Source organism: Loxodonta africana, chromosome 18 (genome assembly GCF_030014295.1).
Source record: "Loxodonta africana isolate mLoxAfr1 chromosome 18, mLoxAfr1.hap2, whole genome shotgun sequence".
Classification (NCBI taxonomy): domain Eukaryota; kingdom Metazoa; phylum Chordata; class Mammalia; order Proboscidea; family Elephantidae; genus Loxodonta; species Loxodonta africana.
Window position 1 is genome coordinate 15,866,995 of NC_087359.1, and position 15,346 is coordinate 15,882,340.

The 15,346-nt window shown below is 55.2% G+C and overlaps 1 protein-coding gene across 2 annotated transcripts in view; it reads right to left on the reverse strand.

Annotated features, from left to right (window-relative positions):
• Positions 1-7,199: 7,199 nt before the first annotated feature.
• SEC14L1 (SEC14 like lipid binding 1) overlaps positions 7,200-15,346 on the reverse strand; it is a 67,481-nt gene continuing 59,334 nt past the window's right edge. For both annotated transcript variants that reach the window (XM_064270681.1, XM_064270680.1), the window contains exons 13-17: positions 14,504-14,638; positions 12,057-12,308; positions 10,686-10,864; positions 9,304-9,405; positions 7,200-7,741 (exon numbers count right to left, since the gene is read on the reverse strand). In XM_064270681.1, coding sequence (XP_064126751.1) covers positions 7,726-7,741; positions 9,304-9,405; positions 10,686-10,864; positions 12,057-12,308; positions 14,504-14,638 — 684 coding nt within the window. In that variant the 3' untranslated portion in view covers positions 7,200-7,725. The remainder of the gene's footprint in view (positions 7,742-9,303; positions 9,406-10,685; positions 10,865-12,056; positions 12,309-14,503; positions 14,639-15,346) is intronic.

A 15,346-nucleotide genomic window follows, 5' to 3' on the forward strand; every position in this document is an offset into this window, starting at 1 on the left:
CCAGTTTCTGTGTGTGCTGGGCATGGTGCCCAGTACAGGCGTCCATGCTCACTTCATGCAGAGAACCACCTTTCTGGGACTGGAAGGTCTGCTACCTCTCCCAAGGTGGTCGTGGAACTGAGAACTGGAGCCCTCGTCACCCTGCCCTGCACCCCAGGGGGGGCAGCATCCACACGGGGGCACCCATGTCATGGTCTGCGGACACCTGGCCTGGTCACCATGACAGTGCAGTGAAGACACAGGTCACAGAGCTGACCCGGGGCTCTGGGAGGCACTGGGAAGGAAAAGAAACACCCATCTGGCTGAGCTCTGTAGATGTCATCATCTCAAGGAAGGTGGGAGAAAGAATGGCTCAAAATAGAACCCACCTTCTGTTCATTTGCACGCAATTTCCCTCCAATTTGCATATTTTGTGTCAGAGCTGACGATTCTAGGATTATGAAATCAAAAGTGTGAATGGATTTCTGTACTCTGTTCTGGTACTCAGTCCTTAGGCTAGGTTCGACTGCCCCACCCCCGACACCCTTCTATCCCTAGTCCCAAATAAATGTTCGTGATTTTAAAAAATTCCATGCCATGTAATTTTCACTTATTCAGCATAAAATCAGGAAGTAACCACAACAGAAATCTGGCATGATGAGAGGATCCGTCCTGGGGGTTCCTTTCAACAATCTCTTCCCAGAACATATTTTAAAATGTGATCTGAGGTACTGGGAAGGTGTTATTGAGTAGACTGAAGTTGACTTGGTTCCCAAGAATGCCACGTCATACACCTGGGATTCCTGCTCAACATCTACTGATGATGGAGTCGTCCCTGGGTAGTGTAAATGGTTTACATGCTTGCCTGCTAACTGAAAGGTTGAGAGTTCGAGTCCACCCACAGGTGTCTCAGAAGAAAGGCCTGACAATCTACTTTCAAAATATCGGCCACTGAGCACAGTTCTACTCTGACACACACCGGGTCAACAGGAGTCAGATCCAACCTGATAGCAACTGGTTTGTTTGTTTTTGTTCAATACATGCTTAGAGGAGAGTCCCCGGGTGGAGCCAACAGTTAAGCACTCAGCTATTAGCTGAAAGGTTGGTGGTTCGAACCCACCCAGAGGCGCCTGGGAAGACAGGCCTGGCCATCTGCTTCTGAAAAATCATAGCCTTGAAAACCCTATGGAGCAGGTCTACTCTGCACACACGGGGTCGCCATGAGTCAGAATCCATTTGACAGGAACTCACAACAACCAGGTACTTAGAGAAGCAGAGAAACCAGTATTCTTTATTTCCTTTAATAAAAACCTGGTTGCCTTTCAAATCTGTAGTGGGACTCAGCCCCCGCCCGGGTGCCCGAACCCCAGAGGCGCAGAGGCAGCCTTGGCCAAAGCCCCGTCCCCAAGCGAAGCAGAACCAGTGTTCCGGAGAAAGATACTGACGGTGCATTCCCACTTCTCTCTAGTTTGCGTTTCTCTTCAGCTTTCTCTTGTGATTTTCCAAACCACACAGCTTCTTGGGAGGCATGGTGAAGTGTTTAAGAATGAGGCAATAAAACAAATGGCTGGTTCTAAGAAGACAGCTGTCGGTGACTCGGCCTCATGGCTGCAGCCGACGGGACACTGTCACATGGCCGACAGCAGGGCCAGGGCCTGCCCACAGCCTGCGCCTGCCCGACAGACTTGGCTGCTCTGCAAAGGCTTCTGGTTTCCACGTGAGGGCCAGGAACCACTTTACAGCTCGCGGTGGGATGAGGTACGGGGGACAATCCTGACCAAGCCTCACAGCCCTTCTAGGACCTGGCTGTCCCTGCCCCCCCGACCTCTGACTTAACCCCTGTATTTGCTGGGAGACGCTAGTTTTGCAGTGGTGATGGGCCCTGAAATCTCTGAGGCATGATGAGCAGACCCCCCTGGCACTCACACTGGGCCAGGCGAGAGTCAGGCACCTCTCCGAGGAGCAGCACCTCCATGCGGTGACTCAGCGACCCAGGCTGTTTCCATCAGGGACTTGACCAACTCAACCTGTGGCTTCCAGCAGCTAGCGGGGCGGGGAGAAGGGTGTCATACACAGGTTGCTTTAACACGTAAACCCAGAAAACTTAACTATTGCCTTTCCTCCCCCGCAACTTCCCATTTCCTCTCCCCCAGCCCTGGGCAACCACTAATCTACTGCCTCTATGCATTTGCCTGTTCTAGACATTTCACAGCAAAGATGTCATTTTAAGGACTAAGGGGCAACTGATCCAAGCCATGGTCTTTTCAATGGCCTCATAGGTATGCGAAAGCTAGACAATGAATAAAGAAGACTGAAGAAGAATTGATGCCTTTGAATTATGGTGTTGGTGAAGAATATTGAATATTCCATGGGCTGCCAAAAGAATGAACAAATTTGTCTTGGAAGGAGTATAGCCAGAATGCTGCTTAGAGGCAAGAGTGGTGAAACAAGTATTTCATGTAAGTGGGATCAGACAGTGTTTGTCCTTTTGTATCGGCTTCTGTCACTCAGCATGCTTTCAAAGTTCTCTATGTTCTAGCATGTACCAGAACTTCATTTCTCTTTCTGGCTGAGTAATATTCCGTTGTATGGATGGACCACATTTTGTGTATCCATTCATCCGTTGACACTTGCGCTGTTTCCTTCCACCTTCTGGCAATTGCTATGAATGTTGCAATGAACACCTGTGCACAAGTGTCTGTTTGCATCCCTGTTTCCAAGTCTTAGGGGTAGACAGCTAGAAGCGGAATTGCTGGGCCATGTGGTGGGTTTGTGTCTAACTTTCTGAGGCACTGCCAAGCTGTGTTCCACCGGTGGGGTCTGCTGTTTGCCATCTGCTGCCTTCTCTGGTCTCCAAGTGCTCCCCACATGAAGCTCCAACCTTCCTTCCACATGCCCACCCTTCCTGTTGTGGGCATCCTCTCTCCTATCTGGGCATCCTCCTGCCCACCCTCAGGGTCCACGCAGGGCCTCCTCTTCAGGGCCCTCTGGGACTCTTTCATTTCCTGTCCTCTGAACACTTTCCATTTAGACCCTGGACCACAGGGGACAACTAAACGGGGAAAGAAAAGATGGGTTTTAGGGTCTCACCTGCCTGGGATCAAACCTGGGGTCAGACCCCAGCTCTAGCAAAGTCACTGTGTGACTTCTGGCAAGTTACTTAACCTCTCTGAGACTGTTTCTCCTTGGAGAGCTGCATTAAGTAACATTGCAGACCTAGCACAAAGCAGGTGGACACGGAACATCTGTGTCCGTCCCTGGGAGCCCTACAGTTTTGGCCCTGACATCGTGACACAGTTTGCTGGCTCTTTTGTGCGTGCAACGTGTGGTTTCCCAATGAGACCGTAGTCTGCTCAGGGGTAAGGGCTGCATCCCCCTCAATCTGAATCCCGACCCCTTTCCCCGCCCCCACACCCGCTGCACACCCCAGCCCCAAGCACTGAGCATAGAGTAGGTAGTTAGGAAAGCACACCCTGGTGGGGCAGGTCTCCACTCACGGCTCTGGCACCGCTGACCTCTCTGGTCGATGAATGGTCCAGCCTCCACTCTCACTCCTGAGTTGGTTCAAGCTCCCAGGTACCAACAGCAGGTCAAGGTGGGACAGCATAAGAGCTGAACTCTGCAGGCTGGCTCCTGGCCCTGATACCAGCCTGCCTTCAAACCAGTCAGGCCGTTGCTCAGAGCACTGACACTTAGCGCCCCAGACCTGTGCGGTGCTTTGCCAGGCCTTTGCTGGCACGGCCTCTCAGCTTTCATCACACAGCCCGTGGGGGCTGGTGACCCCTGTGGACCGGGCCTGCCACAGGCATGGACACAAAGACGAATCGAGAGGGACAGGCTGGACAGAGGTTCCCAGAGGCTGGGCACAAGCAGGGCTGGGCCAGGACAGACACCAGCTAACTGACAGCAGGACAAGGAGGTGAGCTGCTCCCAAGGCCAAAATCAGGTAAGAGAATGGCTGTTTGCTCTGAGATTATAGCCATTCTCCTTTTTGTGCTCTAATGCCCCTTCTTGGAATTCATGGAAGGGCTAGTGTATGTTAGCGTGAGTGCATTGCTGTGTGTGTGCCTGTCTGCCTGTTAGTGTATATGTGTGTATCTGTTTGCGTGTCTGTACGAATGTATGTGTGCCTGTGTCAGTGTGTATATGTGTGTGTGCCTGTGTTAGTGTGTATGAATGTGTTTGTGTGTGTGTGTGCCTGTGTGTGTGCACTCCCATGTGTCAACGTTCACAATTTCTTTGAAAACACTCTCTGGTCCATTAAATCCATTCTGAGGACCCTGGCCTCGGGGCATCTCCGGCTTCACTGGGAGTCACGCGACCTCTCCCTGCCCCCTGACCTTTGCTGGGTCTGCCTCCCTCACTGAGGAGGTGTGTCTGACCTCGCTGGACCACCACGTGCCAGGACCCCTCCAAGTGCTCGGTATGTGCTGGACTCTGGTCACACAGACATGGGGACACTGTGTCCCCTGGGGAGCTTCCGTATAGAACGGGGCAGGCACCCAAACAAGATAGCTCATGCTGTCCTGGCCCGCACAGTCTAGACATGGTACCAAGAGACACAAAGAGGGACTGGTGGAGGCTGGACCCCAAAGTCCTGGAAGAGCTTCCCTCATCTTCTCCCCAGTGAGTGGCAGGGACAGTGGTGGAAAGGCCTGGGGCCTGGTGGGCGCCAAGTTGAGGAAGGGAGTGTGGGGCGGGCTTATGGGCCCATCCCCCTGCCCCTGCCAGGCAACCCTTCCCAAGCTCAAATCCTATAAATAGCTCTTCGTCGCCAGGAAAGAAGGATGACCACATCTGGCTCTGGGGAGCTTGAGACTTGACTTCGAGAGTTAACAAAAAATGAATTAATTCATCCACCGTTCCTCCGATGGGTGCTTACCCACCCTGGGCCCAATCCCTTTTGGAGCTGCAAGTAGGAGGGAGCGCCTTAGATTTGCGCTCAGCCCCACAGATGGCCCTGCGAGGATGGAGTGACCGAGGGCTGCAGAAGGAGCAGGGTTGGGCAGGGGTGCTGGAGAGCCAGCCCCAGAGCCAGTCTGTGGGAGGGTGGGGCCAGGCCGCAGGGGGCGGGACCAGCTCACAAGAGGGCAGGGTCAGGCCACAGGACAGCTGGGGTGGCCCAGGGCAGATGGATGGGGTCCCCACCTACCAGGGAGCCCTGCTCCCTGACAGCCCTGCCTTCCTGCCCGGCCTCTTCTCACACCTCCACCTGAGCCCTTCTCGGATGGGGATGGCGGGCAGGCCTTTTGGGGTTTGTGTTATGACACAGGGAGGCAGAAAATAAAAACCAGAAGACGCAGAGGTGATTGGGGTGGAGAGGGGGACCCCAGAGGGTGGTGGGCGGCTCTGTACCAGTGTGGCTCAAGCTGTCAGAAGGTGGTCCATGGCTCCTGTGCTCAGGGGCAGTTTGGTGACATTTTAATTTCATCCCCTAGGATAATCTCATTTCTCTCCTAAAGAAAATTTATTATAAAGCTTAATTATTTTGACTTTGTCTCTTTGGTCTCTCCTTTAGCGGCTTATTTTCCTTCCTGAGTGTCAATATTGTCCCTCCTGAGCCCCCAGAGGCTCGGCGGGTCCCTGCCCTGGAAAACCAACCGCTGCAGCAGCAGCAGCAGAGGGAGGGCAGTGCTGGCCCGCCTCAGTCCCGGCATAGGCTGTGCCCCCGCCTTGGAGGGCCTAGCACTGCACCCGCGAAGTGTTCTGGCAGCCAGGACAACAGTCCCTCGAGAGAGCTTGCTCCCCCTATTTCGTGGAACAGTGACAGCAAGTGAGATGGTGGGACGTTACAGCGTTGGACATGGCCACCTCCGTTTATGGGGAGAGGCCAGGGCTTGGGGAGCTGACCGGCGGCCCAGGTCCTACAGCCAGCTGGGCTCACAGCGTGCCCGGGCCTGGCCCAGCACTGCACCCACGTGTGACCGGGAACAGCCCCTCCTCTGGGCTCAGTTCCTCAGCTGTACATCAAGGGGCCTGAACTAGAGCATGGCTAAGCTTTTCTTCCAGTTTTAAAGGCCTGCAATTTTACTCTGGAGCCCTGGTGGCGCACTGGTTAAGAGCTTGGCTGTTAACCAAAAGGTCAGCAGTTCGAATCCACCAGCAGCTCCTTGGAAACCCTATGGGGCAGTTCTACTTTGTCCTGTAGGGTCACTATGAGTTGGAATTTTATTCTACAATTGGAAAGATAAACCTATGGATGGGGGAAAACGCACACACACACACCAAGAAGAGATGATTCCAGATGAAACCGTCTTGTCAAGTCCTGGACTGTGGCACACACCCGTTTGGAGGGGAACTCTCTCTCAGGCGCCAGCTCCAGGCTGAGCTGCAGGGAGCAAAGGCGTCATCATCACAGAGCTCCATCATGGTGAAGGACACTGCGTGTCTCTGACGCGGACTCCAGGTGGCGCCAAGGGAGGCACCACCTTCAGCAGAACTGAGAAGAAGGGCTCCCCACTCTGGGGCTGCAAAAAGCAAAAAACCAAACCCAGTGCCTTTGAGTCGATTCTGACTCATAGCTGGGGCTGCAGTTCGGTTTAATTCTCTTCCTACAGCACGGGGTGGGTGGGACGCTGTCAGGTGAGGGGCGAGCTGGCCTTGCAGGTGGGAAGGAGCAGGGCTCTGCAGTCAGACGAGGTTTAGATCTCAGCTCTGACTGAAGCTGCCAGGGCCTGCCCCTCTCTGTAGCTGGGCTGAGTCTTTGTCCTGACTCTATACCTAGGAAATGGAGCCCCTGGGTGTTGTAAACGGTTAGTGGGCTCAGCTGCTAACCAGAAGGTTGATAGTTCAAGTCCACCAGTGGCACCTTGGAAGAAATGCCTGGCGATCTACTTCCAAAAAATCAGCCACTGAAAACCCCATGGAGCACAGTTCTACTCTGACACACACGGGGTTGCCAGGAGTCGGCGTCAGCTCCACAGCACCTGGTGGGGGCTGTGGCTTCCTGGGAAAGGACCCAAGCTTCCAGGCCCGAGAGCGTTCTAAAGAGGGAACGGGCAGCGCTGTCCTCTCCTTTGCTTCTGGCTCTGGGTCCTGGTAACGGAGATCATACACCCAAAGGTCGGCACCTCCACCTCAAACTCATTCACTGGGGCTGCAGGGCGGTGTCACCCCGGTTCTACCATCAGCACCTCTGCCTCAAACTCATTCATTCACTGGGGCTGCAGGGCGGTGTCACCCCGGTTCTGCCACTACAGGGTGTGCTCAAAGAGACACGCTTTTCTTGAAACAGTTCACATTTATTATGGATTACAATAAAAAAATCTTTTAAAGACTATCAGTATTGTATTACCAAGAGTGAGGTAATAAGTATACAAAACATTTACAGTTTGATATGCAAATAGTGAGCAGAGGGCGGAGAGAGAATGAAGACATTAGTTACAGAGTGGGGGAAACCAAGACTCCTCCGTGCCCTGCCGGGAGAAAGGGACAGCCCACGGTTATGGGGTGGCAGGTACGGCCAGGAGAGAGAAAGAACAAACCGCAGAGCCGGTCAGGTGACCCCACCCCTTCACAGAGAGAACGAGGTGGCACTTCACTCCTGAGAAAACCCTGTAAGCGTCTGCGCAGTATGTGCTTTCAATGAAAGACTCATTAAACTCTTTGGGGACAAAACAGTGCCACTTTTCTATCAGCTTAACGAAATTACATCTCCAGCCTGGGTGGGGGAGGGGCTGCATCTCAGGTCTACAAACACCTTTGGGCAGATGGGGACTGTTGAGTGAAGGGTTTTCTTTGCAGCTGTCAGCAAAGTCGCCATCTGAGACACAGAGAAAGAGACAAGGAGAAAGAAGGGACTGTCTTCAGACCCTCACAGTCTGGAAACAGGAAGCCGTCTGGACCCAGCACAGATACATTCTGTCACCCTGCCATGCTTTCTGGAACAGGCGTCTGGCACTCAGAAGGAAACGCAGAGCTACGGCCAGGTTGCAGCAGCCCGAGGCAGGCGGCGGCCCGAGCTGGCCTCCACGGCGGGGAGCCGACGCTGAGGGGCCAGGGCTCCTGGGCCGCCTGTTCCGTGTCTGCCCCAGCCTTCTGACACCTCCCCACGGGACACACCCACTCTCTCCATCACAGGCCACCCAGCCACAGAAACAGAGTGGTTCTGATACTGCCAGCCTGGGTGTACCTGCCTGTCACAGAGGGTGGCCCTGCCGCACACAGACCCACCCTGTGCTGCTGCAAGGACCACTCGCCGGGAGCCCGCTTTTCCACATAACAAGCTGCGAAGGGGACCTTCGCAATCCGGAACCAAAAGGAAAAACAAAAGGCAAACTCATCCCATACTCTGATTTGCTTCCGTGAAGAATCCTTTGCTCCACGAACAAAACTTCTATCCCCACCACCCACGCCTGGCTGCCTCACGCGCACACGCACACCCACCCACATACTAAGGAGCAAAGCTCCCACAGGCCTTATGCTACCCCGACCGGCAACAAGTGAGAAAGCTGAAGGGGTACAAGGAGCACGGAACTTGGTTTTCTAACTACTCTTCTAGAAGGACCGCCTGGGCTGGATGACATGAAGCTCCCAGGGACACGGGGAGATAAACACCGATGAGGAAGGAGGGAAAAAACCCTCCACCCATGTTCATGTGCTGAGAAACCCTGCTCTGAAACGTGTGAAAAACATTTGTAAAGGAGGACACAGACAACAGTGGCTAAGGATGGTGGCGTGTTCCTTCGAGTCCCTGGGGGATCCCTTGGGTCCGCCAGGCCCACCAGCACAGCTTCAGGATGGCAGTGGGTCAGCCAGAGCAGGGTGGCGCTCCCTGCAGCTGCTTCTGAGTCCTGCGGAGTTACAGTGTCTGTTTCGGGGAAGGGGCCCTTGAGGGCTGTCGCTCAATCCACACAACCTCTTGTTCTGAACACGGCAGGGAAGGACATGAAGGCTGGAGAGGTTTACGGGACACAGGACACAGGTGCAGCTTTCTGTTCCCCATAAGGAGCTGGCCTCGTCTCTGAGGAGGCTACAAAAACCCATCTGCTACTGTACAAACAGGTGGGTGGAGTTTCCTGGAAAAATTTTTTTTGCATCAACATATGAGACAAAAATCAGTCTCTTAATTGGAATATAAACTACTTTCCTCTCAAGACAGCCCTTGTGCTCTGGTTTGATTCTGCACACACTGCATACAAAATCTATGGCTATTGAGTTAGAGTCAGGGTGAGAGTTAAAACTACCTGTCAAGAGAGCTTCGGGATCACACGACTAGTTTACCATCTGGAGACTAGTTTGCTATCTAGAGGGTGAGCGGTGTCTGCGGTCACCCAGGCAGGCGGAGCCGGCATCCCGCGGAGCGCCATCCCCTCGCTGCACTACCTGGAAACCGTGGAGCTGGAGTGGGACTGGCTGGAGGAAGTGGTGGCGGCACTCAGCTGAGAGAACCCGCTGTGGCTGGACTCCAGGCTGGTCATGGAGCCCCTGGAACAACGCGGGGAACAGAGAGTCAGCTCGGGCACCGCAGTCTCAGAAACAGCCCACCTTCCACCCCACCACTCAACTGGGCCCTCTGCAGCCTTCCACCCTGCAGCTCAACCTGCTCTCTGCAGCCTTTGAACCACTGCTAAACCAGGCCTCTCCACACCCTCCCAGGACAATCTGCGCCACGCGGCTATGTGTTACTTGGCTTCCCTCAGGGCCAGCTCAGTGAAGAGGGGTCTGAGTGTCACCTGAGGTAGTACGTCCCCCTGTCTTTCACACAAATCCCATCGTGAACTGAACAGGGGCAAAGCCTACCCATCTCTCCCCTACACGTGCAGTCAGAGCCAGTGAGGGACCCGAGGCTCCTCCCTGACTGTCCTCAGACCCACTGCCGCCCTGCTCCCACCCAGCACAGGACCCTCAGGCCCACTGCAGCTCTGCTCCCACAACACAGGGCCCCTCAGGCCCACTGCCGTCCTGTTCCCATGACACCACAGAGCCCTCAGACCCACTGCCGCCCTGCTCCCATGGCACAGGGCCCTCAGACCCACTGCCGCCCTGCTCCCACAACATACGCCCCTCAGACCCACTGCCAGTCTGCTCCCATGGCACAGTGCCTTCAGACCCACTGAAGCCCTGGTCCCACCCAGCACAGGGCCCTCAGACCCACTGCGGCCCTGCTCCCGCCCAGCACGGGGCCCTCAGAACCAGTGCCGCCCTGCTCCCATCAAGCAGGGGGGTGCCTCAGACCCACTGCCGCCCTGCTCCTACCCAGCATGGCCCCTCAGACCCACTGCAGCCCTGCTCCCACCCAGCACAGGCCCCTCAGACCCACTGAAGCCCTCCTCCTACCCAGCACAGGCCCCTCAGACCCACTGAAGCTCTGCTCCCACCCAGCACAGGCCCCTCAGACCCACTGCCGCCCTCTTCCAACAGCACAGGCCCTCAGACTCACTGCTGCCCTACTCCCACCCAGCATGGCCCCTCAAACCCACTGCCGCCCTGCTCCCATCCAGCACAGGCCCCTCAGACCCACTGCAGCCTTGCTCCTACCCAGCACAGGCCCCTCAGACCCACTGCAGACCTGCTCCAACAGCACAGGCCCTCAGACCCACTGCTGCCCTGCTCCCGCTCAGCACAGGGCCGCTGCACACCCACTTGTGCAGCCTCCACCCTGGCATAAGGGCCCCGCATGCACCCACTTGTGCAGCCTCCACCCCAGCATGGGGGGACCCCCGTACACCCCTCGGGCAGCCTCCGCCATGGCAAGGGAGCTGTACCTGAAGTCCGCAGAGCCAATAAGCTCCGTGTAGTACATCACTTTGCACTTGTGCGAGGACACCTGCAGGGAGGCCAGCACGTCGTCCACCCGCGGCAGGTTGGTGGCGGCACACGCGGGCATGCTGTGGAACCTCCACTGCAAGATGTAGAAGCCTGGCCACCGCGTAACGTGGGAGCCCTGGGGACAACAAGGCAGTACCGCTGAGCAGGACTGGTCTCCTGAGGTCCCGCCCTTGGGGGCCAGTCCTCAGTGAGGTGCGGGAGGCCGCAGGGGGAGGCTCAGTGCCTCCCTCAGGCACCTACTGCCTCGAGGGCACATGAAGCCTGTACGCAGGCCACGAGGCTGTGGAGAGAAAGGCCTGGGCAGGGGCACTCTGACCACTCTCAGGTCAGCACAGGTGACCTGGACTGGCAATGTTCTACCTCCATGATTTCCCGGGGGCCCCCTGGGCAGAAAGCACGTCAGCCTACCACGGAACACCAACCTGAAGGTGACCTGCCCACCACGTCTGGGAGTAAGGACTGCGGATCAGGTCTACCATTCTTAACTCTACCCCTCAGACCAGTGCCACTGACAGGCCCGTCCTCGAGCTGCAACGGCAGCACCACGGCCTCTCCTGCGAAGGCCAGAAGCTCCTGGAGAGCAGCTAAAACAGAAGCACCCGCCTGCTGCTGTCAAGTTAGTTCTGACTCATAGCGACCCTAAAGGACAAGGTAGAACTGTCCCGTAGGGTTTCCAAGGCTGGAATCCATACATGAGCAGACTGCCACATCTTTCTCCCACGGAGCGGCTGGTAGGTTCGAACCACCGACCTTTTGGTTGGCAGTCAAGCGCTTTAACCACTGTGCCACCAGGGCCCCTTATGAGGAGCACAAGCACTCAAAAATAACTGGCCTGAATTGTCAAAATGAACTGACAGCTCATTTCTGAGTAAATTAGAACATCCACTAATGACAACTAATAGCCCTAAGCACTTGCTTCCTGTGCTTCTATTTAGGGCGCCCATCCCCTGAAGGAGGCGAACATGACATGGCCCCACTGTCTTGGCGGGAGACTGCTGAGGCCCAGCTGTGTGTGCTCAGAATACACTGCCTTCCTCTCACATACCCGCTTATGGAAATAATTCTGGGGGAGCTGACACACTCGGACAGAAGTCACGGGTTCTGTCCGAAGCCACGGCTGAGACTGGAGTTCTTTTTCTTCTAAGTCTGGTTTGGCTTCCTGAGTGACCCTGAGTCAAGAAGCATGACTGCACCAGGCACACCTAACTGCTCTTCCCCAGACAGATGGCGCCTGGGAGGCTACACGGGGCAGGAGTGACTCAGGACAGGACAGCCGGCTGCAGGGGAGTGGGGTAAGGGGGGTTCACCTGGACGCTCTCTCCCTCTTTGCAGATGAGTGGCGATTCCACCATGCTGTAGTCGCGGCCTAGCTGCCAGACCTTGTCTATCAGCTGCACGTTGTTCCCTCCAGGTGAGGTCAGGCCGTGGGTGCCCAGGGAGTCCTTCTTAGGGGGCTGGGGTGATCTCTTAGAGTGGTAGATGTTGAAGACAATGTCCCCTTTGCACACGTCAAAGTCCCAGGTGATCACTGAAGAGGCGTCCACGATCTGGATGAGGATCTAGAGAAAGGCACTCTGTCAGCCAACCGAGAGCCGGCCAAGACTTCCAGCTCAGGGCCCAGCCTGGGACTTTCATGCAGCTTTCTGATCCTGCTGGGGGTATGGCTGCGGGGGGAGGAAAATGGGGTGGCTACGATCAGCGGATCCCGACTCAGAGTCACGATTCTGCCAGCCAGGTCCCCCCGCCTCCTTCACTCCTCCACCTCGTGGCTCCTGCTACTGCACACCACGTGCGGCACATTGTCACCCACACCTGCGCACGCGACTCCCAACACCAGGGGCCTGGGACGTGCCACGTGCCTCAGTACTACAAGGCTGCAGCCATGCAGGCCTGCGCAGGGTGGTCCCACACGTTGCCTTAGACTGCAGTGCTCAGGGAGGGTCGGGGAGGTGCAGCCGCACAGGGCCGGGAAGAGCAGGAGGAAGCGCCCTGAGCCAGGGCCAGCATGAGTTGAGGAAGCCAGCCGCCGAGCAGGCCTGAACGAAGTGCGAAGAGAGCCCAGGCTGGTGGAGGCACGGACACAGGGCAGGGGCACACCCAGCGTCGAGGGCCCTTCTAAAACCTCAACTACATCCTGTGAGGTTAAGTTTCAAAAGACGGCTGTGGGAGCAAGGGGTGTGAGAATGAAAACCAGCTGTAAGAAGTGGTGTGAGCACCAAAAGGTTCTGGCCTGCCTGAGCGACAGCTGCCGCAGGCCCGCCGCCCCTTCCTCTCGGCAGGACTCTGCGGCCTGATCTTTAGTGCCTCGCTCTCCTGCAAGCCGGGCCCTTTTCAAAGAGGCTAAAAGGTTGGCTCACCGCACGCTGCTACTTGTCACACTAAATCCCAGGGCAGCACGTCCTTACGTAGCAGGTTCAAAGCAGCACCCCGCGAGGGGCCGAGCGGCACGGCCCACTCTCCCTTCAGCCAAGGGCCCCTGGAGGGTTTGCACATGGCCTGAGCCCCCCATGCTGCCAGGCATCCCCCTTCTGTGCCCACAACAGGGACATCTAATCCAGTCTCCATTTTAGGTATGTAACTGTTTGATTTGTGCTTTACCTAATCCCCAAAGCCGAACGGGAATCCTTACTGTTCTAACACAGAAAACTCACCATTCCTACAGACACCTGTGGCATATGGGAAGTGTACTAACCACTAAGCTCTTGAACGGGGACAAGTGCTCCAGTTACCTAATAAAAGGCAACCGAGAACTCCGGCTCCTCAAGCCTGCCCTGCCCCCCGCCCCCCGCAAATAAAAAGGATTGAGGATAGCAATATTCCACAATAACACAAGACCAACACACGCTGTTTTAAAAGGTAAGAAATTAATACAAATAAGCCTCAGGACACAGTTATAACAATCTGAGTCTTTCCCTCTGCGATCTATAAATGGGGCACCCCACATCTGTCTCTGCTTGTGCCAACCATAGCAACAGTACTACCTCCATCCACTTGGCCCACAAGTGACAGGTCGACTGTGCTAGGAGCTGTGCTAGGAGCCATGCCAGCCACTACAAGTGGCAGGTGCCAGAGCCAGGCAGCTATGGCAGGAGGCAACAGGGGTGAGTGCCTGGCCACCACCCTCAGCCTAGGCAAGCCCCATGTTCCCACTGAACACGCCACGTTCACAGTGCCACCGTCCTCCTCAACAACTAAGCCACAAACCCTGCCCCAGAGCTAAGGGAAGGTGACCCAGCTGTGAGTCCCCATGCTCCAGGTCACTTACGACACACAGGACAGAGCATGTACGGAAATACGGAGCACGCTGATGAGCTTGCTTCTCGCTCCACAGACTTGGAAGAAGGGGCAAATTCCTTAAGTTGGAATTACGAAAACTGACTCAGGGAAAAACAGAAACACCACCAGTTCTCTACAATCACTAAACACACTGCGTGCGGGAGCTGGAAATGGGCCACGCAAATGAGTCCCGTCACACCTGTCTGCTCGGGGTCACTGGTGAGACCAAGGTGAGGGACCAAACATTCTCTCACTCTGACCAAGCACATCTGTTTTCGATCCCAGGAAACACCTGTTCTTCAATGCTGACGTTTACCGCAACTAAATTATCAAGCATAAAAAAAAAAAATCTAAAACCATAAAAATCACCGGTTCTTCTAGAGGAAACCTCATAAGGAAAAGGCACTGAGGCACCATTTCTCTGAGGGGAGAGAAGTGGCCCCAGACGCCCTGGGTGGCACTTGCGAACGCGGGGTACCTCGTGCGGGGCTCCTTTGAAGACACTCGCAGACTGGTAGATGGTTTCGGTCCAGAGCTTCAGGTCTTCGTTCTCCAGCTCCTCCGCAGTCCGGTACAGAGACTTGGGGACCAGCCCGCCCTCTGGCACTTCACACTGGAAATCCAAACACACACATGAGAGCTGCGCACACACACTCACCTCTGAGAACCGGCACGCAGGTGGACGTCACTCCTGGTATGCTCAGCTCCTTGAAGCTGGTTAGAGAATAGAAACCCTGACAATGTCACAACACAGTCTTCAAAAACCACTTCAGGACATGTGTTCTGCTTTGAATAAATGAAAATGAGTAGAAGCCGATGTACCCCAGGCTTCCCACCGATATGCATAGGTACCGAGCTCCAGAACTAAAGCTGGTTTACGTGAGAGCTGGTATTTAAACTGCCCCGTAAAGGAAAACAGTCATGCACGGAAAGTTTCACTCTCAGCAGCTACAGGCATTATTTTTATTAGGTGCAATTATAGTCAGGATATATAATCGCTGTGGAAAGCTCCGTGTCTAACCTACATCAAGTGGTTAGTCTCTAATGCTGGCCAAAGAGCAATAAAGGAGAGCTCCTTCTGAATTTGCTTAGTACCGGCTGAGTTGAATCAGAATTTCTACATACCATACATCTCCTAATTGACCTTGATTCAACAGTTTAATGCTCAAGTTCGTAAAACCTGAGCGTACCATCAAGCCATGGGAGGTGACTACTCAGGAAATAAACACCCCGTCCTCAGTTCACAGCGGAGCAGGATGGAGAACGTCCCAGCAAGGACCTAACGTTAGAAAAGTCGCAGGCTGGTCAGAGCTGTAAAAGC